Source organism: Cyprinodon variegatus, unplaced genomic scaffold (assembly GCF_000732505.1).
Source record: "Cyprinodon variegatus isolate N-32 unplaced genomic scaffold, C_variegatus-1.0 Scaffold0, whole genome shotgun sequence".
NCBI classification, from domain to species: Eukaryota; Metazoa; Chordata; class Actinopteri; order Cyprinodontiformes; family Cyprinodontidae; genus Cyprinodon; species Cyprinodon variegatus.
The window spans coordinates 4,139,908-4,152,961 of NW_015150453.1; the positions used below are offsets into that span (position 1 = coordinate 4,139,908).

A 13,054-nucleotide genomic window follows, 5' to 3' on the forward strand; every position below is an offset into this window, starting at 1 on the left:
TCTCGTGCAGGACGTAATGGCTGGAAGCTAGCCACGGCGTGGAGGAAAAAGTGGGTCTGATGTGCGTTGGACCCTATCCTTTCTTTGCCTGTAACAATGGCAGCTATATTTGCTATGATCAGTGGGTAAATAGTAGTTTGGATTTATTTTGAAGTGAGAAAGTCCACCTGAAAACATTGTCAGTGCAGTCAGTTCGTCCAGATTACCATCCTGCCTTCAAATATTATTTCTGTCGGAGCAGCTCAGACCCCCGTACACTGGCAGTGCGGTCACTAGGAATCCCATTTAACAGCAGCCTCTGGCTCAGTCATCTGCTCGCAGTTTACCGCGGCGGCTGGAAGGCCTCTTTCATGTACAAAATCCAAACTGCAGGCACCAGGACAATAAAAGCGAGCATGTTTTGCCCGCAGATTTCGGCATTTTAAGTTAATTTAGGCGTTAATAAACTGTTTCAGAGGAGTGATCATTGCGCTCTGCATCATCAGTGCTGCCTGTCTCCCTGCAATCTCTGAGATCAGCAACGCGCTGCTTCAGCTGCTCAGACGCGCTGCTGCTGCTGCTCTAGACACGCTGCAGGCAGCATAAGCGTTCATGTGTTTTAAAGGCATGGTTTGGAGGGGTGGTCTGAAGGGAGAGGCATGGTTGTGTATGTTCAAAAATACAGCTTGCTGGAACTGTTTTTCCAAGATTTTCTACAGCACCTCTAATTTAGTTTCTTTAACACAATTGTTTCATGTTAGGAAGGTAGGACATAAAACAATTGTAACTAAATATGATTAAGTAAATACCTAAAGCGGTTACATTATTTTTTCAGTTAAATAACATATATTCTTCAAACAATCAAGCACATCCAAGAAACAAACCACTTGTTGCCACTAATGGCCTGTCATGGAAGATTTTGTATTTTGGAACCTGGAAGGCTGGGAAAAACTGCATGCAAAAACATTGATTGGTTATAAATGAAAGTGGTCAGTATACTGCATTATTATTTGGCTTTAATCGTCATAAACCGTAAACGGTTTATAAACTAAAAGAAATTATTGCATTTTGTAACCCTGCAAATTATAAGTAATTCGACAGAAGCCCCTAAGCTTTGTGTTCAGAGGCAACTCTAAAACACAACTAAAGCAATCCTGTCTTTTTTTTCTTCATAAAATTCAAAATAAAATGTAATCAATCCAAACTTTACGAAAGTCATAAGAACACAATCATTGCTTACAAAAACTTCTTTGCAACATTAATATTGTTTGCCCATGCTGTCCTGATTTTATATTCCCAGTGCATTGTACAGTTCTAATAGACCCTTTAAATAACATTTCAGGCCATAAAATTATAAAATCAATATAAAATAAATGATTTCATATGGTTACCTGTAATTTATGATTATTTTCTTACTGAATAGACTTAAACACAAATAAAACCATTTTCTCCTTTTTGGAGACAAATATGAATTATAATTTGCTGTAACATTCATTGTAAATTCAAATTTAACCTGATTAAAGGAGAAGTTCGGCTTTTTACACTTTAAGCCCATTTTCTGTAGTGTCCAGGATGAAATCTAATGATCGACACCAAAAGTTTGACAATTGCTCCTGTCTCTGCTTTTTGGCTCATTTAGAATCAACCCCTGGCTGCTTTAGAATGGCTAGCATAGAGCATGTCCGATAATGTCCTTAAAACAACCTTAAACGTTCTTTTTTTNTGTTTGCCCATGCTGTCCTGATTTTATATTCCCAGTGCATTGTACAGTTCTAATAGACCCTTTAAATAACATTTCAGGCCATAAAATTATAAAATGAATAAAAAAATGTAATTTATGATTATTTTCTTACTGAATAGACTTAAACACAAATAAAACCATTTTCTCCTTTTTGGAGACAAATATGAATTATAATTTGCCGTAACCTTCATTGTAAATTAAAATTTAACCTGATTAAACTTAAAGATTTAGTCTTTAATTTTATTTGGAATGTTTGTAGGAAAAAAAGCTGAAGCTTTTGATATAATAGTTTGCTATAAATATGGAGGACATGGTCTGATCTAAAGAGATACACGAAGCTGCTCTTAGGTCAGCATTTCAAACATGCACCTCATTGTAACAAAGCAGCTTTGGTTAATCTGCAAGCACCAACAAGGGCAAACACACACACACACACACACACAAACGAAGCAAAATAAAAATTAAGAATAAATCAAATTGAGGTTTCACACAAAAACCCAAGTCACGTGTAATCCTACACAAACTCATGGCTTCATCCACTGAAGAGCATATTGGTCCTCATCCATGCCAGCGCTCCACTGACCCATATCTTGCTTTTGCCCAGAAGTCAAATGCCTCTCAGTATATCTCACTGACTCACTCTCAGGAGGTTCATCGCTGCTACTATCTGCTGACTGAAGCCCAAAATATGCCCTAAATATTTGGATCAGTGTGCCTAAAAAGAAACTACATTCTGAATTATTTTGTGTTTTCAGATAAGATTAAAATCCAGTTGTTGTTTTTTTTTTTTGTAGTTGTTGGTCTTCCAACAATTTTCAGTTACATTAATCATCTTTCTTTTGGAGTTAAATATTAATTATTGGGATTAAATATGTGTACAAACATCATTTTAAATATGTTTTTTATTTATTTTTAAATGAGCTTGAAAGGAAATTGTGTGTGATTTAACACATCTGTCGGATCACAAACTATTGCGTCTGACTGGGTATTAAGATCAAGTGATTGTGCCTGAATTCTCAGTAAATCCGTTTTTCATTTACAACTTATATCTTTATTTGATGGAAGGCAGGTTGAGTATTGCATCCAAACAGAAAATGTTATGATTAGGGCTACGTTATTAATCATGATCAATCCTGCACTTGTTCTAGACAGGGGCTTGAACTGGAAATGATCTATGAAGGAAGTTCCAGCCAAACTGAGCAGAGGGATCCACAGGGGTTTCCTAATTGTATGGGTCACCACCCAGGCTAAATATGCAATAGATGTTATACTGTACTATCATCACTACCATGTGTGCTGCTGCTTTATTGAGCCAAAGGCTGAAATGCAAAAGTACATTAAACCCTGTAACAATTGCTGTGTGACATAGAGCATCACTGTATGTTTAATGGCAGTGCCACCAGGATATTAATGAGAAAAAAAATCTAAATATCAAAGGAGTGCTTAGATGTAATCATTTATATTCTAATTGGTGACATTATTCACAATAATTCCTTCACACATCTTTACGATGAATGGATGTCATCTATAATATTGCATATCGTTTTGTCAATGTTGCTTCCTCACCAATTGTAATCGGTTCTCCCTTAATCTACTCTTCATCTTTGTGTCCACCTGAACATTTCAAACAACCACCAAAATTACAACCCAGTAGCTTTTTCACAACAGCCATTCCAAAACTCCACCAATTTTGACTGTTTTTCATTTCATTTGCAAAAATTGGCAAAACTGCTTACCTTTTAATAATTCTTTACAGATAATAGTTTACCTACTTTTTTCAGATTTGTATAGATTTTATTTTATTTTCTATCTGATATTATAAGTGTGTCTTTCTTTATGCTTATCTCTTTTTTTGTACTGCTGCCTCTTGCATTATTAGGAGAACTAGTTCTCAGTTTGGCGGTACCCCTGTCTTTTACAGCTGGAGCCCATAAGGATACAGCCCTACAAATGTAACTGTTTATAATCTTTAACACACTTGGCAAATGTGCAATGCAAAAATAATCATAATGAAACCATAATAGAACTACTTATTTTATGATCGAATTTTCTAGAGGTTAACTAGGATTAGGGTCATAACTACAACAAAACATAAAAGCTCTAAGCTCTTCTGTCCTCTGGATCCCCAGAGGTCATAAATCCATTACTGTTTTCCCTCCCTTGCTGATTGATCCGACATTTCTGGTGGCACCTGTCTCTGTAATATTTTATTTTTAATCAGACAGGGATGTCTAAGAGGTTTTTGAGCTTGTATGAGAACTGTGTAGGCAGAGTCGGCTAAATAATATCTTTAGTATCGGTTCCAGTCAGGAGGCTGTTTGCCGACCCGCATAAATCTGCATGCAGATCCGTGCAGCAGCTGCTTACTAATTGGAAGTCTACCTAGAATGATTGGTTGGTTCATCCATTTAATGATTATGGGGGTTGCATGCTAAATCTTCTTCTGATCTAATAGGCGCTATCACTGTCTTCTGTCATTAAATTTATGTGGTTCTACATTAAATACAAACATATATTCAATTTGGAAAACTGGGCGCCTGTAAAGTTAAATTTTACTGTTTTCTACCAGTTTTTTCACACATTTTTACCGAGAAATATCCAAGAATAAAATATAGATAGTAAAAGATTATTTCCTGTCTTTTCCTTCACTGTCTGATAAGTGAATGATTTGTATTCGTAAAAGCTGTAACTGAAGTTGTTCTGGTTTTCATGACCCTTAAAAGCAGGACTCTGCTTAAAGTATATGATAACTGTATCAATTAGTTCAGCTCAATCTAATCACTTAAATGAACAAGAGAAATGCATCGTACATACAGATATCTATTAAAAACTATGGCAATCCGAATCACATTTAAATTAACGTGCATCTTAAAAGTTATACCAGAGAAAGAAGATGTTATCATGAAAGGTTTGGTAAAAACTAGGGACAAACACAAAGGTGATATGCAGACATAAAGTTAAACGAATACTGACCCAGAGACAATGTATGTCTCCTTCTATTGAATGGAAATTCTAGACAGCAAATGCTTCATATTCATGATTAGAATATTAGAAATCAACCACGGTAGTCATACTAATCCTCCACTTCCCCACTATAGACACACTTATAAACACACTTACTGTATACCTGTAAATGTGTTAGTTGGGGGTTGAATGTAGTCTGATCATAACATAAATTATTCTTTTGTTCCATTCAACATTTTACCTCCACCATCATTCTGCAGCACTATCTGATTTGGCCTAAAGAATAGGCATTGCAGCAGTTAATAAGAGGTGTCTGTAAAGCAGGCTCTACAGTACTGTTCATGGACATGCCAGATTTAACACTAATATCAATAAACTGTTTGTTTGAAGTTTGCGTAATATAGTCTATAGTTACACATTAATAGTTTATAAGTTATTAAATAAATAATTATTTCGAGTTATAACAGTTCTTACATTTAAGAAATAACTTCAAGTAGCTGGAACAGAGGAGACCAGGTGGGTTTTGAACCCTTCATGCTTGTGTTTAAAAACCAACTTCAGCTTATTTTACCTGCAGAATATCTCCTCGCCACCCAGCTGGTAGCACTGTCCTCCGTTGAGGCAATAGTTGGGCTGCATCTCGCAGGCAGAGCGGCAGCTTCCATTGATCATCTGGTAGCCCAGCCGGCAACCATTAGGTGAGATGTTAGGTACCACACCAGGATATGGTCCCCCAGGGTTGAAGGATCCAGACCCTGGAACGCGGGGCCTGGAGCGAGCAGGAGACCCCACAGCCTCTCTTAGGTCTTCATCGCTCTCGTAAGCATCAGTCGTAGTGCTGTAGCTGTATTCTTCAACAGTGGGGGTCATCCCATCTTCATACGGTGTAAGGTAGTCATAGTTTTCGGGCATTGCCCAAGATGTTGCGTCCCCACCTTGAAGCTCATGGGCCAGAGATGATGGAGAGGGCGGGGCTAGGTCTAGGTTACGCCCACGAGAGGCTGGATCAAAGAAGTCCACATGAAGGACATCAGGGTTGGAGGGGTTGGTTGCAGCTGCTGGTGGGGTGGTAGTACGGTGGTCCAGGTCAACCATGGAAGTTTCCTTGACATTAATCCAAGGTGGGTCATTATTTGGTGTGCGCCGCTTTTCTTCATCCCCTTCCACCTCTCCTTCTACAATGCGTGGGTTGCTAGGCAGCAGAAGGTCTGTCTCAGCCGAATCAGGAATGATCTGGGGCGTTGTGACCACGCTTATTTTCTCCATCGTGGGAGCCACCGTATCAGCAAACATGCCGCTGCTCTGATCATCTTCCTTGTCTCCTCGAGGGATACGCCCCGCCCTCTGGGTCATAGAGCTGACGGGAGCAGAAGTGGCAGAGGTGCTCATCCCAGTTACTGTCGTGATGACATCATTGACCTTTACAGGGCCGTCCTCCTCAATGAGTGGAGAAGTGATATTGACTTTATTGTCTGGCTCAGTGGCATTTATCCCAAGAACAGCCCCTGCAAAAAGAGAGAGAACTGTTTTAGTTTTCATAATTTCTGAATGTATTTATGGACTTAAGTTAAACAAAAGAAATTATACCATTGCGTTGAATTTCTAATCACAAAGAAAATAAATACTGAACTTATTTGAACTTAAAAAAAGTTGTTGCTGTAAAATAAGGCTGAATGCATAACATAATGAGGTACCTAATGTCAACAACATGGTTTAAGAACAGATAGAACAGAAGCATGAACAATACAATATGGTTAGATGACGTTTTTCCAATTATTCTTATTTACCGTGGGAACTACAGACACATGCAGTCTGCAGTCTTCAAAGAGAAGGTAGATTGTTTTCTTACTAGATACAACATTTTGGCAGATCAAAAAGTGGTTAGGGGTTTGTCTGACTTTTTTGATTAAGGAAGCTTTTTAATTCTTTTTAAGGGAGGGAGAACTGGATTAAGTTTGAACCTATAAAGCACCCACACTCTGTGCCTATAAAGCTGTGCTGTTGAGAGGAAAAGAGTACAAAGTCTGGCACAGTCCAGCTGAAATAATGACGGCGCCTCTGGAAAAAGATGTTTCCAATTGAACAATGTTTCCCAAGTTAAAATTGTACCAGAGTCCATTATATCTTTGGCATTCTAACACCACTAACTAGAAATGCACTAAGAAATTAACAGTTTTATCATCAAAATCATGCCAAAGTATAAACTACCAATATTTCCAACTATGGATGATGTAGCTTTGGGACTAGGAGTCAAATTTACATATTTTTATTGCCAGTAGCATTTTCAGCGGAGGCAAGAAAAAAACTGAAATTGAATCCCCTATAAAGAGAGAGTGAGAAATAAATCAGATAACAGGAAGGCTAAATGGAGTACAGTAATTGTGGTTTGTTTGTTCTTGTACTTTCAGCCTCTGTAGGGCTGAAAGTATTATATTTTAGCAAACCGTTCAACTGCACATCACCTCTGCCTTTAATCTAAACAAATATGACCACTCAGTAGAATGGTTTAAAAAACTGAATTTGTTCTTGTGTTGTTTTACATTACAATATGTGAAGGTTAAACAGTCTTTTTCTTCCTCTTTCAGAAGTTAAAAGTAACAAAAAAAAAAGGACCTGACCATCTTTCTGCAGAGTTTGAAATATACTGCAGGTATATCCTGTTTATTTTATATGAGTTCGTGGTGTTATAAGAATAGTTAATTATTTCAAAGACTTGATTATGTACTTTCCGAGTTTAATCTGTATTATATTTATAGGTACTGAGAGTATATTCAACCAATTAGAGGCAAATTAAGCCTCAGACAGATCACCAGTTTTTGACGGATTCAAAACACAGACATAAGAAAGCTCATATAAAAATTCTATTTACAACCAATAAATACATCAAAATGCATATATTTTAATGGTGGAGAGAAACCCTAGAAACCCGATAGGGACACACATGCAATCTGTACAGCAAGAGCCAGACCTAAGGTAATTATGCCATCATACAAACCACCAATTAAAACAAATTTGGGAATCAAGTTTAAATGAATTGTGCAATTTCATTTTAAAGAACCTGCAATGCAAACTGTTTGACAAAGACCACAAAGAAACTCCTCTTCAAATGGCTACAAACTCAGCTCTGCTCTGTCATCTTATAATTAACCAACATCAAGTTCAAGAATCCTGAAAGCTGCAGTAAACATCTTGGTAATAAAAGATTTTAGAAGAATACCTGCATGTTTTTGTTTTTTTCTGTTGGCTTTTTCTTATAATCTACTCCTGGAAGCTGCACATTACAAAACATAATAACCCTAAAATGGGACATAATAGGATTACAGTTTGTAATTTCAATTCAAAGCCTCACCAAATACAGTAAATATTAGAAATATCCATTCAAATTGATACATGTACATGTTTCATTTATCATTTCCTTAACATTCATCGTTTCATTCAATTTTTTTCTTTTTAAATACCACTAGTCAAGCATCACATATATTTAACTGCCACATTATTGCTTCATGCTTTAAACTGCAAGCATTACAAAATCAACAGTGCAAGCTCAAGGCATCTGGGGGATGAGACAAATTAAAATGACACACGATTGGCCGTATCCTCCAGTCGATTACTTCATCTGAGGGCGGACTAACCATCCCGCACAAAAAAGCAGCTTTAGGGTTGCTCCCTCTCCTAGATTTAAGCAATAATTCACTAATGTACTTGAGTGGCGTGTATCTGGGATTAGGGATTACTGGTTTGAAGAGGGAATGGATTTGGGGGTTCAGTGCACGGGTGGGGTGATGATCTCAGGGAGACTCAGACAAAACAATGTCTGGACAGATGTAAGAAAGCTGTAACCTCAATAAGTGAAGATCACATCAAGAAGATTGAGGAAATGCAACCATAACAATTCTCTTCCTCAAGTATCTGACAACGGAAGTAACTGCAAGTTTGTCTGTCTCTTAAGCTATGTTCACACTGCAGGCCTTAAAGCTAAATTCCGATTTTTGCGTGGCTGTTTACTTTTCCAAATATATGCGACTTGTATGTGATCTCCTGTGTAAACTACATTCATACAAAGTAAGTGTCCCACATGCGCAGTAGAGGACGCAATGACGACACAAGCAAGCATGCTCTGTGTTTACGGAAGTAAACATATATATGCATCTAGCAGTCCTCCATTTATTCTGCACAGCAAGACGCAGAATAGTGACTTTTGTTGAGTATTAATGACGTTCAAGTCAGATGAGTGCAACCTGGCCGTTCACACACAGGTTGAATTTGAAAAGATCACATCGATAACGGATTCAGGACCACATAGCCAAGTGGCCTGGGTCGCATTGGAAAAAATCAGATCTGCGTTGCTCAGACTGCCATGAAAAGAGAAGATACAGGTTGCACACAGTAGTAGCCATTCAAAATTTCCCTACTTTCCTTGATGCGCCCTTGGCTGGTCCTTGGCTGGTCCCCTACAATTCATTTTTAAACATCAGTCTTTGTACTAAAATATTCTTTCTGTCATGATTTGTGGAGATTAAGATCTAAAGAGAAGTGCCTTCTCCTGATCAGACCCTGTAATTCAGTGAAAGATTGGACTCGGAGTAAAAAAATATGCACGCCCAGGAGAAAACCAGTGGCTGGAAGTTAGCTGCTATTCGGCTGGTGTTTGACTGGGAAGGGAAATTTGGAATGGCTGTTACTGTATGGGCAAAAAATCGGATGTGGGTCACTTCAGGCTGCTGTTAATGTAGCCAAAAATCAAAATTTTTGAACATGTACTGAGGAGAAAAATGCCATTTTAACAATATTTGCTAAGAATGTGTAATATGCAAACCATTCATCAACTGGCAGACGGATGCAATACTACAATGGATTTACACATTTTGAGATATTAATTGTGATTCAGATGGACTTTTCCCAAAGTAAGGAATCCTCAGATAAGGAGGGTCAGTCTTTCTTGACTATTCTAATTCTGATTCTAAGTCTCCAAGTCACAATGAACACTGATATAAGTAAAAACTGAGGGAACATTGTGGAACACAGTCGATAGATTTAAAATTTTAAATTTCTGGTATAAATACTTTATATAAATACTTTATATTAAATTTAATTGAAAACTCTTAACTTAACAGCTTTTGTATTTTAAAAGTACAAACTTATCAATTATAAAGGTATATTGTGTTGGTATACAACCTTAATTTTATAGGTTTGCTCTCTGTTTGTAGAGCTTTGAAACTGTCTCTCTTAATCTCTTCAATGTCTCTTTTTTCAATTCAGGACACTTTTTAAAAAGCTGTTATTTATTTATTCTATTAAGTTATTCAATAAACTGAGAACATCCTATGTAACCTTTTGAGAATATACCAGTGCAGCAGAGTTTAATGGCCTTAAAGGTTCTTTGCTCTTGGGGTAAGCGACAGAGGGGAAATCTGTGTTCCAGTGGTTTGTCCAACTTTGACGAATATTCTTCCCTATAAGCTACACTCCCATCACTGACCTGCCTCTATTCAAAGTCAAGCTTAAGACCTATTAATTGAAAAAAAAAATTACTTCTAGACTTTGATATTTTTCTTTTAACATATATATATATTTAATTTTCCTTGATACTGTCTTTGTTTTAATGTATTCTGTGTTTGTTTTTAAGCTGTAAAGTAATTTGATCAATGAAATGTTAGAAGTTGCTGCATACATAAAGTTTGATTGGATTTGATTCTGGTCTGAACCATGACGTTAATAGTGTACAACTGATTATCCGTAGTGGTAACTGTGGGTGACGCAGCAGGTTTGCAGTTGTCGTATAACCCAGTTGTCACAGATCAATGGGAGCATACACTGTGGACTAACTCAGGCAGTTCCCAGTCCACTGGAGAACCACCATGTGGAAAAATAAGATGCACATTCAATTCTTTACCTAAACTTAGGATAATTTCATCCTGCATGCATATTTAAGGTCTGAGGGATTATCCAACACTCTAAAGAACCATACAACTATACAAACTATTCTATAAAAACTAAACAAAAAATACCATTAGCAGGAATAAACAGCACAATCTCAAGGAATATTGGCTAAGACACAGTATTATCTGGAAAGGATACTAATACGCCCAGTTAATCTTTTGCAATAGTTGCTATTACAACCTTATAAAGGCAACCTAACAGCCTCAGCTCAGCAGGATCAGATCTGTCAGGTGATGAGTAGAAATAAAGAACTGGACGTGTTTCCCAAATGGGATTTTATAACATTTTCATTTGACTTCTTTTTTTTTTTTGTCTTTTCTGACCAACTATCTCAGTAAAATCTCTGTTGGTTCTAAAGAAAATGTGAAAATATTACTATATTTTGAGCCAGTTTGATTTGAAAAAGGGTTTTAAGATGTTGTTTTATATATTATGTGTGGGGGATTTTATCTTTCTTCTTGAGAACATTTTGTTCTCATCTCAGCAGGAATGATTTGCCAAGAGTGGGAAGAAAACTCCTGTGAGTTATCTTAAAACTTTTACCTTTAAAGTGTTTATTTTCTATCACACTGAGCTAATCAGCTTCTCTGTGCTTAGAGGGTAGAAACCCTGTGAATATCAGCCATGATTTAGATGTTAACTCCTGCTCAAAACTTGTTTAGTTCCAAATTCCTCTGACTACATTTAGGCCACAACATTTAAGGCTTCTTGATTTAAAACAATTATTTGACAACCAAATTAACTGTTCTGTGTGGCAGATTGACTCAATTGGTAATAAGAATACCTTATAATGTAAAAGAATTAATGTTATGTGCTTAAGTATTATGAGTGAGTTGATGCAATCAGCTGGTTTTCCTTAGATAGAAGACTTGGAAGCAATTTGACTGTATGATCTGGTTGAACTGTAAAGTGCCTTGAGATTACATGTTTTGTGAATAGGCAGTATATAAATAATCTGAACTGATCTGAACAGTAAAATGTTTGATTTCTGCAAACATAAAAATGACCTGTTAGAAAAGTTAGACAGTTTATATATATAATGAGTAGAAAACGTACATTTGTTTAAAATATTTGGGCTGAACCTTGACAATGATCAATGCTTACGTTAGGAAAACTTTTAATATAATTTCAAGCTATTTTTTAATAAACTTCATCTAAATTTTCGGTGCCGGTACTCAGGGCAACACCAGTTATGAGCCTAGCAAGACATCTCTTGTTGTACATTAAGGGACTTAAAGAGTAACTCATCTTGGACTTCATAAAAGGCCATAATGGGCTCAATAGCTTTGGATCGTTGCCATGAAAAGTCAGGTCTGATTTTATATTAAATTAAGAAAGCAAAATAAAATATTCCTCCAGTTGCAAAACTGAATTTACTCACTTGAGACAACAGACTAAATCCGGCTAATACAAAAAAATTTAATTAAAAAAATTTCAACAAAGAAAGATTTTACTTTTACTACTTTAATTCGAATGGAATTGAGATAGCAAACAAACAAGGGAAACTATTATACTCTTTGTTACCTGTTTATTTCTAATGTAAAAAACATACAAAGATTAGTCTGTTAAGAAGATCTAAAATACACTGTAGGCACAGAAGGAAGAAAAATAGAGGTTCCTGGTTTAGATGGAGAAAAAAAAATCTTACTAGTAGAGGTCAAAGTTACTATCCCATCATGATCTCCTGCTGAGTTGTAAATGCTCTGCTGGCCCCATAAGAAGCTTTGCTTGATAACCTCCTCTTAATGACATATGTGAGGATATCTTTAAGGATATTACTGAGTGCTGTGGAGCTACAACCAAGATTTTCTGGAAGTTTGTTTTCTATAAAGTGTGACTGAGTAGAACAGTGAGGTTATAGATGCATGATCAGGTGGGGACAGATTATAGCACATCTTTTTGAATCCATAACCTGCAGTTTATATCAATTTATAAAAAAGTTGCTCATTATTAATATTTAACAATTTATACTACTATAAGAATTGTTATTAATAAAAGATTAAGCAAAAAGAAATAATTATTATACATAGGAAAATACACTTTTGAGCTTTGCATGTATATCCCTGAAACGTAGTGGTATATACAAGCTGAAAACTTTTCATAGTAACACTTTTTTTATGAAGAAGAAACTCCTAATAAATGTTTATTAAATAATTACTGAATGGGAAAAAACCCCATCACATTAAGGGATGTTGCAATCACAAGGGAGTGAAACAAATTAACAACTTTTTAGATAATAAAATCATCTTTTGTTATGGGACTTGACGTCATCAATTTGGGTATTTTAAGGTGTGTAGAAATACTTTAAACTCATTTCTTGATTTAAGGGTGGGCGACTGAAAAGAGGCTGGTATTTGGTGGTAAATGTTTAAATACTTCCTGTATTGTTGTGGCCAATTGTTACATTTAAGGAGTCTTTAGGACACACTG

General features: G+C 36.3%; 1 protein-coding gene across 12 annotated transcripts in view; it reads right to left on the bottom strand.

Annotated features, from left to right (window-relative positions):
- The window catches only part of cspg5 (chondroitin sulfate proteoglycan 5), a 70,169-nt gene that overhangs the window by 37,063 nt on the left and 20,052 nt on the right, over positions 1–13,054 (bottom strand). For all 12 annotated transcript variants that reach the window (XM_015376444.1, XM_015376272.1, XM_015376769.1 and 9 more), the window contains exon 2: positions 5,256–6,189. In XM_015376444.1, the coding sequence (XP_015231930.1) occupies positions 5,256–6,189 (934 nt within the window). The remainder of the gene's footprint in view (positions 1–5,255; positions 6,190–13,054) is intronic.